Genomic DNA, 13,191 nt, shown 5'->3' with positions numbered 1-13,191 from the left:
GCTGTACGCAGTTTGTGTATCAACTTAGGCTCAGAACGTCGGTTGCCGGCGGAACTGGCGGCGGCGCTCAGGACGGGGCTTCTGTAGTGGAAGACCAGTAGAATGATGAAAATGGTGCTCTTTTTGGGTGTCGAGAAAGACGATTCCGACGCCGTTCTTGGGTTTAACTTGGTTCCTCCCAACGCCTCAGTGAAATCTTCTCGTGTTGCTACCACTGGGACAAGCTCAGATCATTCCGTAGATCTTTCAACCAAAACGCTGATAGAAGAGCAGTGGGAAAGCAAAAGCAAAGCAAAAGAGAGAGGCGCAATGGAAAAGCAAAAGCAAAGCAAAAGAGAGAGGCGCAGTGGAAAAGCAAAAGCAAAGCAGAAAGAAAAGCAGAAAGTAAAAGCAGAAAACAAAAGAAGATAAAAAGAAGCAGACCTAATTGCGGTGGTGATAACATGCAGAAAAAAGAATTATGGGCGTGACCCATTGAGCAGAGGGTCAGATTTATTTTTAAATGATGTAATTTATTTTTCATATCTTTCGGAGACATCTGTATAAACCCCATCAGAGAGATAATAAAATAAAAAAAAACGGCAAGCCCAAAATAATGGGCTGGAATGTTATGTGGAGGACGAAGGCCCATATGCCCAAAAAAGTCAGGCCCTCTATTATCATCAACCAGGTGATCAAAATTACGTCCAGTACTATAAAAAATTATTCGGCAGCTGTTCGCTATTACCACCAACCAGGTGATCAAAAGTACGCCCAGTACTCCAAAATTATTCGGCAACCTGCTGCTATTATCACCAACCAGATGATTAAAAGTACGCCCAGTACTCCAAAATTATTCGGCAGCCTGCCGCTATTATCACCAACCAGGTGATCAAAAGTATGTCCAGTACTCTAAAATTATTTATGAGCATCACTTATGTCAATCATACATAAACATTTATGAGCATCACTCATGTCAATCAAACATAAACATTCATGACAATCATTCATGTTAACATTCATAAGCATCACTCATGTTAGCATTCATGAGCATCACTCATGTCAACATACATGAGCATCACTCATGTCAATCAACATAAACATTCATGTCAATCTAGCTTCAAAAGCTTCATTTACAAAGCTCTAGCTTCGAAAGCTTCATTTACAAAGCTCTAGCTTCGAAAGCTTTATTTACAGAGCTCTAGCTTCGAAAGCTTCATTTATAGAGCTCCAGCTTTGAAAGCTTCATTTACAAAAGCTTTAGCTTTAAAAGCTTCATTTACAGATTCGGCCCATACATGGATTCAATTTGAAGTCTCCAGCCAATAGACCCTATTGACTGAAGACTTGGGGGACTACATTATGTACCATCTATTGGGCCTCAACTGGGCCTCATGAAAAATACTTGGGGGACTTAGCCCATTATTTATGTACTGAGGAGCGAGCTCTTATTATATAAAAGGGACTCCCTCACTTTCATTAGAGAGCACCCCTTATTCATGTACTAAGGAGCGAGCCCTTATTTTATAAAAAGGACTCCCTCACCTTCATTAGAGAGCATCGCCGCCAACTGAGCAATTGCCTCGCCGCGAGCATCACTCCTAACCCATTATTCATGTACTGAGGAGCGAGCCCTTATTTTATAAAATGGACTCCCTCACCTTCATTAGAGAGCATCACCGCCAGTTGAGCAATCGCATCGTCGCGAGCATCAACTCTAGCCCATCATTTATGTATTGAGGAGCGAGCCCTTATTCTATAAAAGGGACTCCCTTACCTTCAACGCCATAAGCCGAGTCAACCAAGGCAACATAAGCCATAAGCCGAGCAGACTCGCAACATGTGCTACTTCTAGTTGAGCATCATTTCAGATTGGGCACCGCCACATATCGAGTATCAATTCTAGACAACATCTAGTTACTTCGGCCCACACATGGACTGAATTTCAAGTCTCCAGCCAAAAGACTCTTTTGACTGAAGACTTAGGGGACTACTGTTTGTACCATACTTAAGGTCTCCGTATTTAGACCTCGTATAAATACTCGAGGGACTCAAATGTCATTATGCAATAAATGGAGGGGCAAATATGTAATAAGTGAAGAGCCCTTATTCTATAAAAGGACATTTCACTATTTTCATTAGGGGAGGCCAATTCTTAAGCCATAAGAAGAGCTCTCTCACCCTCAAAAGCTCTCTCCCTCACCATCATTAGAGAAATACAATATCAATATGGACGTAACCCAAACATTGGGGTGAACCACGATAAATCTTGTGTTCTTTACATTTCTTGCAGATTCACGGTCGGATTTACGTTGTTCCAAGACCTCCGGTTTTGTGCATCAACAGTAGCCGTTAGATTTTTATCCAATGGCCCACTAACCCCCATTAGGAGGATCCTTAGGGTTTGCCTCGGAGAGGATCCAATTCCAAAAGAAGTGACGTCTTGTGTAGATATTTGTTGAATTTTGCTACACAAACCTCTTGCGGTGCCTCACCTATTCAAATTTGAGCACACTATAAACCTCATTCATTTCTACAAATGAATATTTTATGAACATATTTTAGTGAATAAATTTTAGTGAGTGGGTATGAGTGAGGATCCTTGCCTGATTCTCTTTGTGAGGATCTCAAAGATCATTCAATCATATTTGTTCATTGTATATCGTGCAGTTAGTTTTTGTTAGGTACTGTTTATATTTAATTTTAAATAAAAAAATTTACAATAATTTTTGACCGCACGATATATAATAAACGGATGTAATTAAAGGATTCCTATAATCCTCACAAAGATAATCCAGCGAGGATTTGGTTGTTGACTGAAGTCCAATGCGAAATGCTAGTATAAGTCCCAAGGTAGGGTAGGCAGCCTAGGATTGAGAATCTGGGATACGATACGAGACAAGACTACAGGAAGCTGTTTCCTCCCCTTGTTCTTGGACATTAGTCCAAAAGACCCCAAGGTGACTATGAGAGAGCAATTTGCACATGAGGATTTGTTTGGGCATATTCTGCTGCGGATCGCACACACCGCTAATGAATCTTGAGGTTCTTGGCACTGCAAACCCCTCCACCATGCACCTTTTAGTCGCCTTCTGCAAACTCGAAATTACGGTTTAACCCTCCTGCTTCACTGCTTAAAACCACCACTATTTGCACTGCAGCCTTCACCACACAACCACACAAGAAAGAAGCATCCATCTGCAGCTTGCTGTGAGGAAGTCAACTGCTTCTGTAGGAAGCAGGTTCTTCTACGATCCAGAAACAATTTTAAGTTTGACTGCCAAACATAGGCAGAAACCCTTTTGATTGTCAAAAAGCACTTTTAGCCGTTTCAGAAGCAATCCCAAGTTGATCTTATTACGATTTGATAATCTTTTGTGTTTTACTGTTTTGCAGAAGATAATAGAATTACGAAGTTGATGGCAACCATCACTGCTTCAAGCTTTGCCTCCACAAGTTCCCATGTCAGCTATGGCGCTGTATCGTCCGGATCAGACCCGAAAACAGGATTTAAGAAAATGAGTTTTGGAAAACAGACCCTGACTCACAATGGGTTGAGAGCTTTGAACTCGGTGGACGAGCTCCGTGTCAGAATCATGGCCAATTCAGTTGCAAGGCAAACGAGGGGCAAAACCGTCAACAGCACTAGGAAGACTTCGGGAGTCATTGTTTGTGGAAGTGGGATGAATTTAGTGTTTCTGGGAACTGAGGTTGGTCCATGGAGTAAAACTGGTGGACTTGGTGATGTTCTTGGAGGCCTCCCACCGGCAATGGCTGTAAGCTTTGCTTCCTCTGTTGATTTGTAGTTAATACGCACAAATAGAAGCGGACGATACTAAACAGACAATAAACTGTATATAAGCAATGGTTTAGTTCCCATTTATTGTCAGCGTAGTGTCAAGCGAGTTTTGTTTTTGATTAAAAGTTTGTGACCGGTTATGTTTGCACATATTTCAGTAACGAATTCTGGTAACTAAATTGATCCTTCTTCAGGCAAATGGGCATCGAGTGATGACGATTTCTCCGCGTTATGATCAGTACAAGGATGCATGGGATACAGAAGTCACAGTTGAGGTGCGTGTAACATATAACCTTGATCAACATTGAAATAGAACAATGAATGAATTTTTGGTTGTTCAACTGATTTATTCCTATCCTATTCCCATCTGTGTAGCTTAAAGTGGGAGATAAAACCGAAACAGTTCGATTTTTTCACTGCTACAAACGAGGAGTTGATCGTGTTTTCGTGGATCACCCATTGTTTCTCGAAAAGGTTTGGTCTTATATTTTCACTCACTGATCTTTCCAATGTTTTGGAAATAGCATGACAAGGAAGAAACCTCGATTTCTTATTTTGTGATTGGTTGTTAAGGTATGGGGGAAAACTGCATCCAAAATTTATGGTCCGGTCGCTGGAGTCGATTTCAAGGACAATCAGCTTAGATTCAGCCTTCTATGCCAGGTTAGTAATGTCCACCCTCGTTTGTCTATTTTCGTAACGAGCGTAAATAATACATTTTGTTACTAACTGTTATCAAGTGTTTAGTACAAATGTTAATCTGTGCATCTTCTGATTGTATAATTTTAGGCAGCTCTAGTAGCACCAAGAGTTCTGAACCTTAACAGCAGCAAATATTTTTCTGGACCATATGGTAGGCAAAAATCATCTCCAATTCTTTTCACCAACACCACTTTTACAAAATCTTTTATGCATTAATTGGTAGTACGACATTTCTGCGTGCAGGGGAAGAAGTTGTTTTCATTGCCAACGATTGGCACACTGCCCTGCTTCCATGCTACCTGAAAGCCATATACAAGCCTAAAGGCATATACAAGACCGCCAAAGTAGCCTTTTGCATTCACAACATTGCTTACCAAGGCAGATTTGCTTTCGCTGACTTTGCACTTCTCAATCTGCCCAATGAATTCAAGAGCTCGTTTGATTTCATTGACGGGTAAGTTTTTTCGCAGTTTTTAAATAGCGTAGACCGCATAGCATTATCTGACTGAAAGTTGAGTATGATTGGTTCAATTCCACAGGTATAACAAACCAGTAAAGGGGAGGAAAATCAACTGGATGAAAGCAGGAATCTTGGAATCAGACAAGGTCTTGACTGTTAGCCCATACTATGCCGAAGAACTTGTTTCTTCAGTTGAGAAAGGAGTTGAATTGGATAACATTCTTCGGAAATCTAGAATTCAAGGAATTGTGAATGGCATGGACGTCCAGGAATGGAATCCCGTAACTGACAAGTATACAACTGTCAAATATGATGCTTCAACTGTAAGAATACTCATCGTACAACTTCCATAACCGCACTGCGTGCAAATTCTATGATTTGTATGGCAATGACTCTTTAAATTTGACTTGCTTAGGTGGCTGATGCAAAGCCTCTTTTGAAAGAAGCCCTCCAAGCAGAAGTCGGACTGCCGGTGGATAGAGACATCCCTGTCATAGGTTTCATTGGGAGGCTTGAAGAGCAGAAGGGTTCGGACATTCTCATAGAAGCCATTCCCCATTTTATCAAAGAGAATGTTCAGATTATAGTCCTCGTAAGTACCGGACATGGAAGTTGTTCCTCTCCTTATATTGCTTATCTGTTTGTCATGCCACCAAAACCTGTATCTGTATATCATCCTGATCTGCATTCTACAATTTCCTCAGGGGACTGGCAAAAAGCCAATGGAGAAGCAGCTTGAACAGCTGGAAACAGAATACCCAGACAAAGCCCGAGGAATAGCGAAATTCAATGTCCCTCTGGCCCATATGATCACGGCAGGAGCTGATTTCATGTTGGTTCCAAGCAGATTCGAGCCATGTGGTCTCATCCAGTTGCACGCCATGCGTTATGGAACTGTAAGATCCATTTCCCAAGCAAGTTCTACGTCCGAAGGTACTTCTTGCTTTAGTACTGAATCGCTGCTACGCTTCTGCAGGTGCCCATTGTTGCGTCAACCGGCGGGTTGGTAGACACTGTTAAAGAAGGATTCACTGGATTTCATATGGGAGCCTTCAATGTGGAAGTAATACTTAAGTTCCTTCCCTTTAGTTTTACAGAATCTTTTATACTTTTGTGTGAGCTCAAGTTTCGGAAATTGATGTTTCAGTGCGAAGTTGTTGATCCAGTGGATGTACAAGCAATTGCTACAACCGTCACAAGAGCCCTCGGAAGTTATGGAACTCCAGCTTTTACTGAGATCATAAGCAACTGCATGGCTCAAGATCTCTCGTGGAAGGTAAAGACATCGCGCCTCGCACAATCCATTTACAATTAGTCGCATTCTTGCATTCCTAAATCCTTTGAATCGGAACTGCGCAGGGTCCTGCTAAGAAGTGGGAGGAAGTGCTGCTGAGTTTGGGTGTCGCCAACAGCGAACTTGGGATTGAGGGTGAGGAAATTGCACCGCTCGCAAAGGAAAATGTCGCAACGCCATGAGAAACACGAGTTAACCAGCAGTTGACCGGTTTTGTGAAGAAACACGGAAGAAATCTGCTGCGCGCCCTAACTGACCGTCTTGTGTGCAGTATATTTACAAGCAACTCACAACACAGTGCGTGAGGGCATCAATTGAGGCAATTTGCGTATCTTAGGTCACCCGTGGAGGGCTGTAGCGGGGCTATAGATCTAACGAAACCAATAGCAGATTCATATTCGATTGTCTTTTCTTCGATGCATATTTTCACATACATTTATCGTAGCATCGCAGTTCGATAATATGAAATTTCCGTAAGCAAAACACACATCAAGCCGGGAAATTTACAGCAACTCAAGTATTGAATGCAGAAAATATAACCGTAGAGTTAGGTCAGGAAAACACGAGCACAATTTGGGCAATGACCGATCAATCTCTGTAAACAAGACTAAAGCATTCTAACGAGAGTAATGCAACCAACACAGAGCTCGTGATCATGTTCCGAAGCATGTATTGCACATCAAACGGCAGATAAAACCATCGCAAACAATTCAATTTCAAGATCAAAAGAGTAACATACGTTTATATCAAGAAATTCAAACATAAGATGTTCACAAATAGGACACGTTCGGCAGAAAACCAGGAGCCTTTAACAATTTCTCCATTAGCACTACATATCATAAGCCAAAAAGAAAGACACCCCCTACCAGATTGATACGGTAACTAATCTCAAAGTACTAAAAACCATCAAACAGAAGAATGGATTACATCTTTGCTGAAAGGAGCTCCTAATCGAACAAGCTGAATCCCATATCGTCATCACTCTCCTCCTTGGGCTCTTCCTGTAAAAGTCATATTCGAAACCAAAACGAGCAAATCAGATAACCCGACACTTACTAACCACAACAATTTCAACAAATTCCCTCGATGAAAAATGATAGAATTGACCCAATACCTTCTTCTCCTCTACTGCAGGAGCAGCGGCAGCTGGGGCAGCCCCACTGGCACCTGAAGCAGCAACGGCTACAGCAGCACCGCCGCCACCAGCGCCAACATTCAGGATGAGGTCTTCAATGTTCCTCTTCTCGGCGAGCTTGGCGAACAAGCCGGGCCAGTAAGACTCAACAGTGATATTAGCAGCTTTCACCACTGTTGCAATCTTCTCAGCCTATTACAAACCAATATTAAGGAGAATCACAGCTTCCATAAACAACATTTCTAAATTTCTATTTAATCTAACCCATTAACTTAAACCAAATCAAAATAAAATAACACAAATAAACACAACTAAATCAAACCCATATTAATCCATAGAAAATAAACACGAACACGAAAGTTTAACAATTGCAGCATAAACATTAATAGCAAATCATAAAAATAAAACAATAAAAGCTAAAAAAACAAACTAATAAATAATAAAAACGAACATGTGAAAGAAAAATAGAAAAAAGGATACAGTGATGGGGATGCCATCATCGTGGAGGATTAGGGCGGCATAGGTGCAAGCAATCTCTGAAATCGACATCGTTTTTCGCTATAACGAACAACAACCAAGCCCACAATTATTAGTTTTGCCATGGAAAACATACTCAGAAGAGTTTGCAGTCGATGCTAACAGGAGAGAGAGAGAGAGAGAGAGAGAGAGAGAGAGAGAGAGAGAGAGAAAGAGGAGAGAGAGTCACCTGAGGGAGATGAGATCTGAGACTGATGGGTGGTAGAGAGCTGCGCGGCTGCAAAACCTCAACACTTTCTGGTCTAGGGTTTCTGATTTTCTAGCGAGGTAGGGCATTTAAAGGTGCGCAACAATGGCCTCGCCGGATTTTTTTGGAAGCGCAAGAGTAGGCTCAGGGCCCAGAAAGCCCAGTTCTCATTTTCTTATGGTGGTCAAAGCCCATTCATCCACTGGAGTTTGGACTGGGTGATTTTATGGAGACCCCAAAATGATATTTGGACACCCAAGTTCTGACAAAGAAAAAGAAAAGAAAAAGAGATTCAATTTGTAGAATGAATTGAAAGTCCTTTAGATCTAGCAAAAACATTTCTCCTAAAAATAAGTTCTACTAGCTAAAATTTATCAAACACCCAACTGCTTTATTTTGCAACTGATTATTTTTAAAACACAGTAGAATCAATTTATTAAAAAAAGCACAACAATTCCAAACCGGCCCGGAATGATCTCATGTCATCAATCAATTTCTAGTTATATTTTTATTGACAAGCGTATAGACAACCAATCAAAATATCGATTATATCAGTAATATAGACGATATATTGATAGTTAATATAGATTGAATGTGGTGAGCTAACTATTTCAATTTAATTCTATATAACAAACGAGGCTTAAAGGCGTCTCTAACAGCCTTGCTAAATGAGGTTGTTTGGGCATTTTAACAGAAATATCACAAGTTCCAACATGCTATTACTTGCTATATGCCTCTCTACTTTGACATTGTGAGCAGTTTCTTGCTAGATTTAGCGATGAGGAAAGAGAAATTCGCAAGCTAGCTTATACAGAAACAATTATCATTTATGTTCTTCCTCCACACGCTGTTTGGGTCATAAATTGTGGATACTTCCACGATTAAGCGATCAATTCTAAGACGATGGAGTAGTGACTATTAGTTGCGACAATAACGACGAAGTCGATGAGATATGAGATGACGGAGCTGATGAGATGGCCTAAGAAACGACATATAGGGAGAGTGAAGGGAAAAACAAAAAATAACGAAGAGATGGAATATGAGTGGTTCGAGAGAAATTGACGGAAAAGAGAGAAAGGGAGAAGAGAAAAAGAAGAGAGGGAGAGAGAGAGAGAGAGAGAGAAAAGTGGCTCTAGATAATGGTACAAGTTGACTTTCCTTTTTTTTTTTTTTGGTCAAAAATTATAAATAAATTATTGAGACCTTATACAATCAATTAAGAATTTAAGATAAGATAATCCAATTCGATGACAAATATCTTCTCTCGTTAAAGTTAAACAATAGTACATTGCTTGAATTTCTTTTGTCACAAAGCAAAAATTCAGCTAGCAATTGGAGAAATTCCCCTACTGCTTACTGTTATTTTTTTCTTCAATATTGAAGCATGTTCATGTAATTTGAGACAAGTAATTCAATTTTGAATCTCAAAACCAAATCAAATTAATTATAAAAATACTACTCTCACCACATATTCGTATCATTATTTATATCATCTCTCTTATAAAGATGAGACGCACATGTGTTGATGAGTCTATTTTTATTAAAAATACAGTACAAATAATAATACAAATATGCAATAAGTGTTATATTACTAAATTAATTATGCAAAACCATGCATTGCCTAAAAAATGAGAGATCTCCTTGGATTCCAAGCACATTCTTCAAAGCCTCAAAAGTGATTGATTGATTGTGCAAAAGAAGAATCATAGTAAAGAAAAACCAAAATAACCAGAAGGACAATCTTCTATTTCTTCAAATTAATCCATCCTATCTGAAAAAACAGTGACCAAATTAAAAAAAATAAAAGTTACAAGTTAAATGGCCAATCAAGCTATCCCAAGCTTTTGACCAAACTGGTGTTTCAAAGACATAAAACAAATCTTTTGAAACCCGATGGCTTTTACCAATATAAACAGAGGTGGCTTTATGCCATTGGATGCTCTCAGCAATCCCAGACACATAATCCAAATGCTAATTAGTGTTGTGACTAGTGAGGCAGAAACCAAAGCGCAACATTTAGCTTCCACCTTCATGCAATTACATGAATTAATGATTACTTATGAGTCTTAATTAATTAATTAATGAATTCCTTCCCTAATTCTACCAACTAACTTGAAAAATAAGCTAGACTCCCCCTAATTGTCCTAACCAAGAACATGTTTGATGATGATAATGATGATGATGAAGTTAGTGAAGCAAATGAAGAACCAATCGGATGCTGACACTTGGATGAAACCCTTTTACCCTCTTCTGATAGTAGCTGATGTGATTAATCTGCAGAAGCAGGCAACTCTTCGGAAATGATGGCTTAAAATCTGGTTCTGTTAATGGCATTTTTCCCCTTCCCTTCCATCAATGCTGTTAGTCTTGAAAAGTTGACATTGTTTTGATGCTTTGTGGATATTAAGTTGCAGAACTCTGCCCAGAATTTACCCCAGAAGGTTGTGGGGCGTCTGCCCCCGCTGACGTGACCCCAGTTGCTGCTGCTGTTTCACCTGTAACATTTTGCATGTAAACTGTAAATTCATATTTTCTCTTTGGAGTGTCACGGCGACGATATCTTAAGCGAATTATGCTGGAATATTAGCAGGAAAATGGTTAAAATGTTTTTACCTGGGGTAGTTGTGGAGGAGGTGATTGGCATTGAAGGAGGAGGAAGTGAGAGGATCCCAGCTGTGGAGGCGGACCCATAGGGCTGAGGCAAATAAGGGTACTGTAACATTTGGGGATATTGGACACCAAGGGCATGAGCCTGACTACTACTCTGAGCATATTGAGCATATAATGGGTAGACATTTTGGTAAATTCCAGCTGGCCCAGATGCACCTCCAGTTGTGGTGGTGTAGTAAGGTGAGAATTGTTGGCCGCCACCACCATAGACACCGTAATAGTTCTGCACAATAACATGCATTTTGAACAAAAGTCAGCTTAAGAAAAAATCAAGAAAAAACAAAAGAAAAAATAGATATTATGTACCCACTTAAAGTGGTAAAACTATTTAGTACTATGGTCTAATGATATTTTTCTTCAGATCTTTCCCTTAGTGTAAATAATATTTGTTCGTTAAAAAACAAGAAAAAGTGGTAAAAAATTTACCATGGGATACATGGAATCTTGTGCGTATCCATTGTACCTGTAATTTTACACCCAAAAAGAAGGAAAGAAAAATCAAATATAGGTACACAGTAATGAACCCGTATCATGTAAATTGTTCTGGAAATTATATGGAGAAGAAAAGAAAAATTTTGATGGTTTTTGTTCTGGGGAATTTGAGGCTTACCCATAAACTGGATAAGGAAATGTGTATTGGCCAGTGGGTTGAGGGAAATAGGTTGATGAGGATCCATGATAAGCAGCTGGTGGCGCCACCAACCTATGTGCTGCTCTAAACCTTCCTGCACCTGCAGCATTACCATAACAAAATCAACAAACACATTGGGTCTCTTTTCTTTGTTTCCAAACCCTAGCACATTTTAGATCCACATTCCCATTTAGGAATGGAAATATTTTCTGCGGGATGTAATTACTCGGTTCACCGGCAGAATACAGTAGGTCAACCAGGCACTCACATCCCGCAGAAGATTTATCCCGCATTGGAGAACAAAATGATTCAAGAAATGGTAAAAGAAAAGAATAAAATTATAGTATGAGAAAGGCAAAAACCATGAAGATGAATTGGTGGGCGAGTCTTTTGTGCACCAAGAAATGCGAGATTGCAGTTTGCCCTCCTTCCATCAATCACAGGGGATGGATTTTGGCACGCCCTCACGGCTGCCTCTGGATCCTTAAATGTAACCTAATCAAAGCAATCAAACATTAATTGACAAAGAAACACAAATTTTATGATCAGAAAAACCCAGAAAAATCACAAGAAAGAAAGTAATGGGATTTGCTTACAAATCCATAACCCTTGGATCTTCCAGTGTTTTTATCTGTGATCACAACAGCCTCCAAGATCTCCCCAAACTGTTCAAAATACCTTCTCATGGTTTCCCTTTGAGTCTCCCAGGCCAACCCTCCCACAAAGATTTTGGTAAAAGTTGTGTCATTGTATTGCCCTTGATTGTTCATGTAATTACTTCCCCCCACCATCTGAATTTGCCTTCCTTGATTCATTAAAACCAAAAACAAATACCCAAAAAAAAACAAAAAGATTAAATTTTTTAATTTTTTTTTAAAAAAGAAGAAAAAAACCCAGAACCCAAATTTCTTTTGTGTTTCGTTTGAAAGATCACATCAAAGAAAACAGAGAAACACTCGTGCGGTTGGTGAGATTCTGTTTGTTCTTCTTCTTTGTGAAATGACTGGTTTTTTGGAATGAGATTGCTTCTTCTTCCTCTTCTATAACCGCCACTTTTTCACAACTCCTCCGATTCTTCAACAACGATTCCCCTAACGAGAAAATCATTACTGTTTGAGGGTGGAAAAAGGAGAGAGAGAGAGAGAGAAAAATATTACCACCCCATCAAAATCTATATGCAAAAACACTAAAACGGAGTCAGAAGAAATATAAGAGGAGAAAAAGAAATATTGAATATTTTTAAAGTTATTGGAAGAAAAAAAAAGAAAGGAGAAGACAAAAAAGCTGCCAGTGGGAACCCACGACAATGGTCGGCAAAGGTGGTGGCCAATGGAAATATGGAAGACCAGCAGAGACCAAAGGACTAGCCTTTCTTGCTGTATCACCACTTTCTCTTATTCTCAACCATATGCAATATTATATAATATATATATACACACACACACAAACACACGTAAGAATATAAATATTAAAATAATAATAATGTAGGATTGTGGTCTGTGGAGGGGGTGGGTCTGCATGAACAATTGCTTCGCTGTATTCAACCTTCCATATTTCCTGTTCTTCTTCTTCTCTCTCTCCTCTTTTCTCTGTGTTTCCACCCCCTCTTAATATTGCTTGCTCTGTTTATGGCATTTGGTTCGGTCTCTGAGGAGATAACATACCTTTGAGACTCTCTCTCTCTCTCTCTCTCTCTCTAAAGCTGCAGTTATCCTCCTAACTGAAAAAAGTACAGGAAGGAAGGAAACGGGATTGTTTTTGGTGGGCCAAAACTTTCTGGCACAACCTTCTAAAGTT

General features: G+C 39.7%; 3 protein-coding genes across 5 annotated transcripts; 1 reads left to right on the top strand and 2 right to left on the bottom strand.

The window, feature by feature from the left end:
• Nucleotides 1–2,839: 2,839 nt before the first annotated feature.
• Nucleotides 2,840–6,717, top strand: LOC103439436 (granule-bound starch synthase 1, chloroplastic/amyloplastic-like). 3 transcript variants are annotated; one of them, XM_008378000.4, is made up of 13 exons: nucleotides 2,840–3,221; nucleotides 3,376–3,755; nucleotides 3,973–4,053; nucleotides 4,154–4,252; nucleotides 4,352–4,441; nucleotides 4,568–4,631; nucleotides 4,724–4,934; nucleotides 5,020–5,263; nucleotides 5,356–5,532; nucleotides 5,645–5,836; nucleotides 5,917–6,003; nucleotides 6,088–6,216; nucleotides 6,300–6,717. In XM_008378000.4, exons 2-13 carry the CDS (start codon nucleotides 3,399–3,401, stop codon nucleotides 6,414–6,416), a joined length of 1,848 nt encoding a protein of 615 aa, XP_008376222.3. In that variant the 5' UTR covers nucleotides 2,840–3,221; nucleotides 3,376–3,398; the 3' UTR covers nucleotides 6,417–6,717. The 3 variants fall into 3 exon arrangements, with proteins under 3 accessions (XP_008376222.3, XP_028960580.2, NP_001280836.1); XM_029104747.2 differs by having other exon boundaries at nucleotides 2,850–3,217; NM_001293907.1 differs by lacking the exon at nucleotides 2,840–3,221 and having other exon boundaries at nucleotides 3,399–3,755; nucleotides 6,300–6,416.
• Nucleotides 6,718–6,948: 231 nt separating this feature from the next.
• Nucleotides 6,949–10,188, bottom strand: LOC103439437 (large ribosomal subunit protein P1). Its single transcript, XM_008378001.4, has 4 exons — nucleotides 8,076–10,188; nucleotides 7,850–7,927; nucleotides 7,349–7,561; nucleotides 6,949–7,235 (listed from the first exon to the last, which is right to left on the bottom strand). Exons 2-4 carry the CDS (start codon nucleotides 7,916–7,918, stop codon nucleotides 7,182–7,184), a joined length of 336 nt encoding a protein of 111 aa, XP_008376223.3. The 5' UTR covers nucleotides 7,919–7,927; nucleotides 8,076–10,188; the 3' UTR covers nucleotides 6,949–7,181.
• LOC103439439 (uncharacterized) lies at nucleotides 9,819–12,972 on the bottom strand. The gene is made up of 6 exons (XM_008378002.4): nucleotides 11,991–12,972; nucleotides 11,757–11,889; nucleotides 11,374–11,494; nucleotides 11,190–11,226; nucleotides 10,707–10,986; nucleotides 9,819–10,588 (listed from the first exon to the last, which is right to left on the bottom strand). The coding sequence occupies exons 1-6, from the start codon at nucleotides 12,207–12,209 to the stop codon at nucleotides 10,497–10,499; spliced, it is 882 nt and encodes a 293-aa protein (XP_008376224.3). The 5' UTR covers nucleotides 12,210–12,972; the 3' UTR covers nucleotides 9,819–10,496.
• Nucleotides 12,973–13,191: the final 219 nt, after the last annotated feature.

Source organism: Malus domestica, chromosome 07 (genome assembly GCF_042453785.1).
Source record: "Malus domestica chromosome 07, GDT2T_hap1".
In the NCBI taxonomy this organism is placed as follows: Eukaryota; Viridiplantae; Streptophyta; class Magnoliopsida; order Rosales; family Rosaceae; genus Malus; species Malus domestica.
This window is presented reverse-complemented; position numbering and strand designations above follow the sequence as displayed.

Bases quoted from the DNA above. Each gene is read 5' to 3' on its own strand.
- LOC103439436 (XM_008378000.4), top strand. From the start codon at position 3,399: ATGGCAACCATCACTGCTTCAAGCTTTGCCTCCACAAGTTCCCATGTC. The intron at 4,442-4,567 runs GTTAGTAATGTC...GTATAATTTTAG, and splicing joins GATTCAGCCTTCTATGCCAG to GCAGCTCTAGTAGCACCAAG. The intron at 5,837-5,916 runs GTAAGATCCATT...ACGCTTCTGCAG, and splicing joins ACGCCATGCGTTATGGAACT to GTGCCCATTGTTGCGTCAAC.
- LOC103439437 (XM_008378001.4), bottom strand. From the start codon at position 7,918: ATGTCGATTTCAGAGATTGCTTGCACCTATGCCGCCCTAATCCTCCAC. The intron at 7,562-7,849 runs GTATCCTTTTTT...GGTTTGTAATAG, and splicing joins ATGATGGCATCCCCATCACT to GCTGAGAAGATTGCAACAGT. The intron at 7,236-7,348 runs GTATTGGGTCAA...TGACTTTTACAG, and splicing joins CTGCAGTAGAGGAGAAGAAG to GAAGAGCCCAAGGAGGAGAG.
- LOC103439439 (XM_008378002.4), bottom strand. From the start codon at position 12,209: ATGAATCAAGGAAGGCAAATTCAGATGGTGGGGGGAAGTAATTACATG. The intron at 11,227-11,373 runs GTAAGCCTCAAA...GTAAAATTACAG, and splicing joins TTTCCTTATCCAGTTTATGG to GTACAATGGATACGCACAAG. The intron at 10,589-10,706 runs GTAAAAACATTT...AAAATGTTACAG, and splicing joins CTCCTCCACAACTACCCCAG to GTGAAACAGCAGCAGCAACT.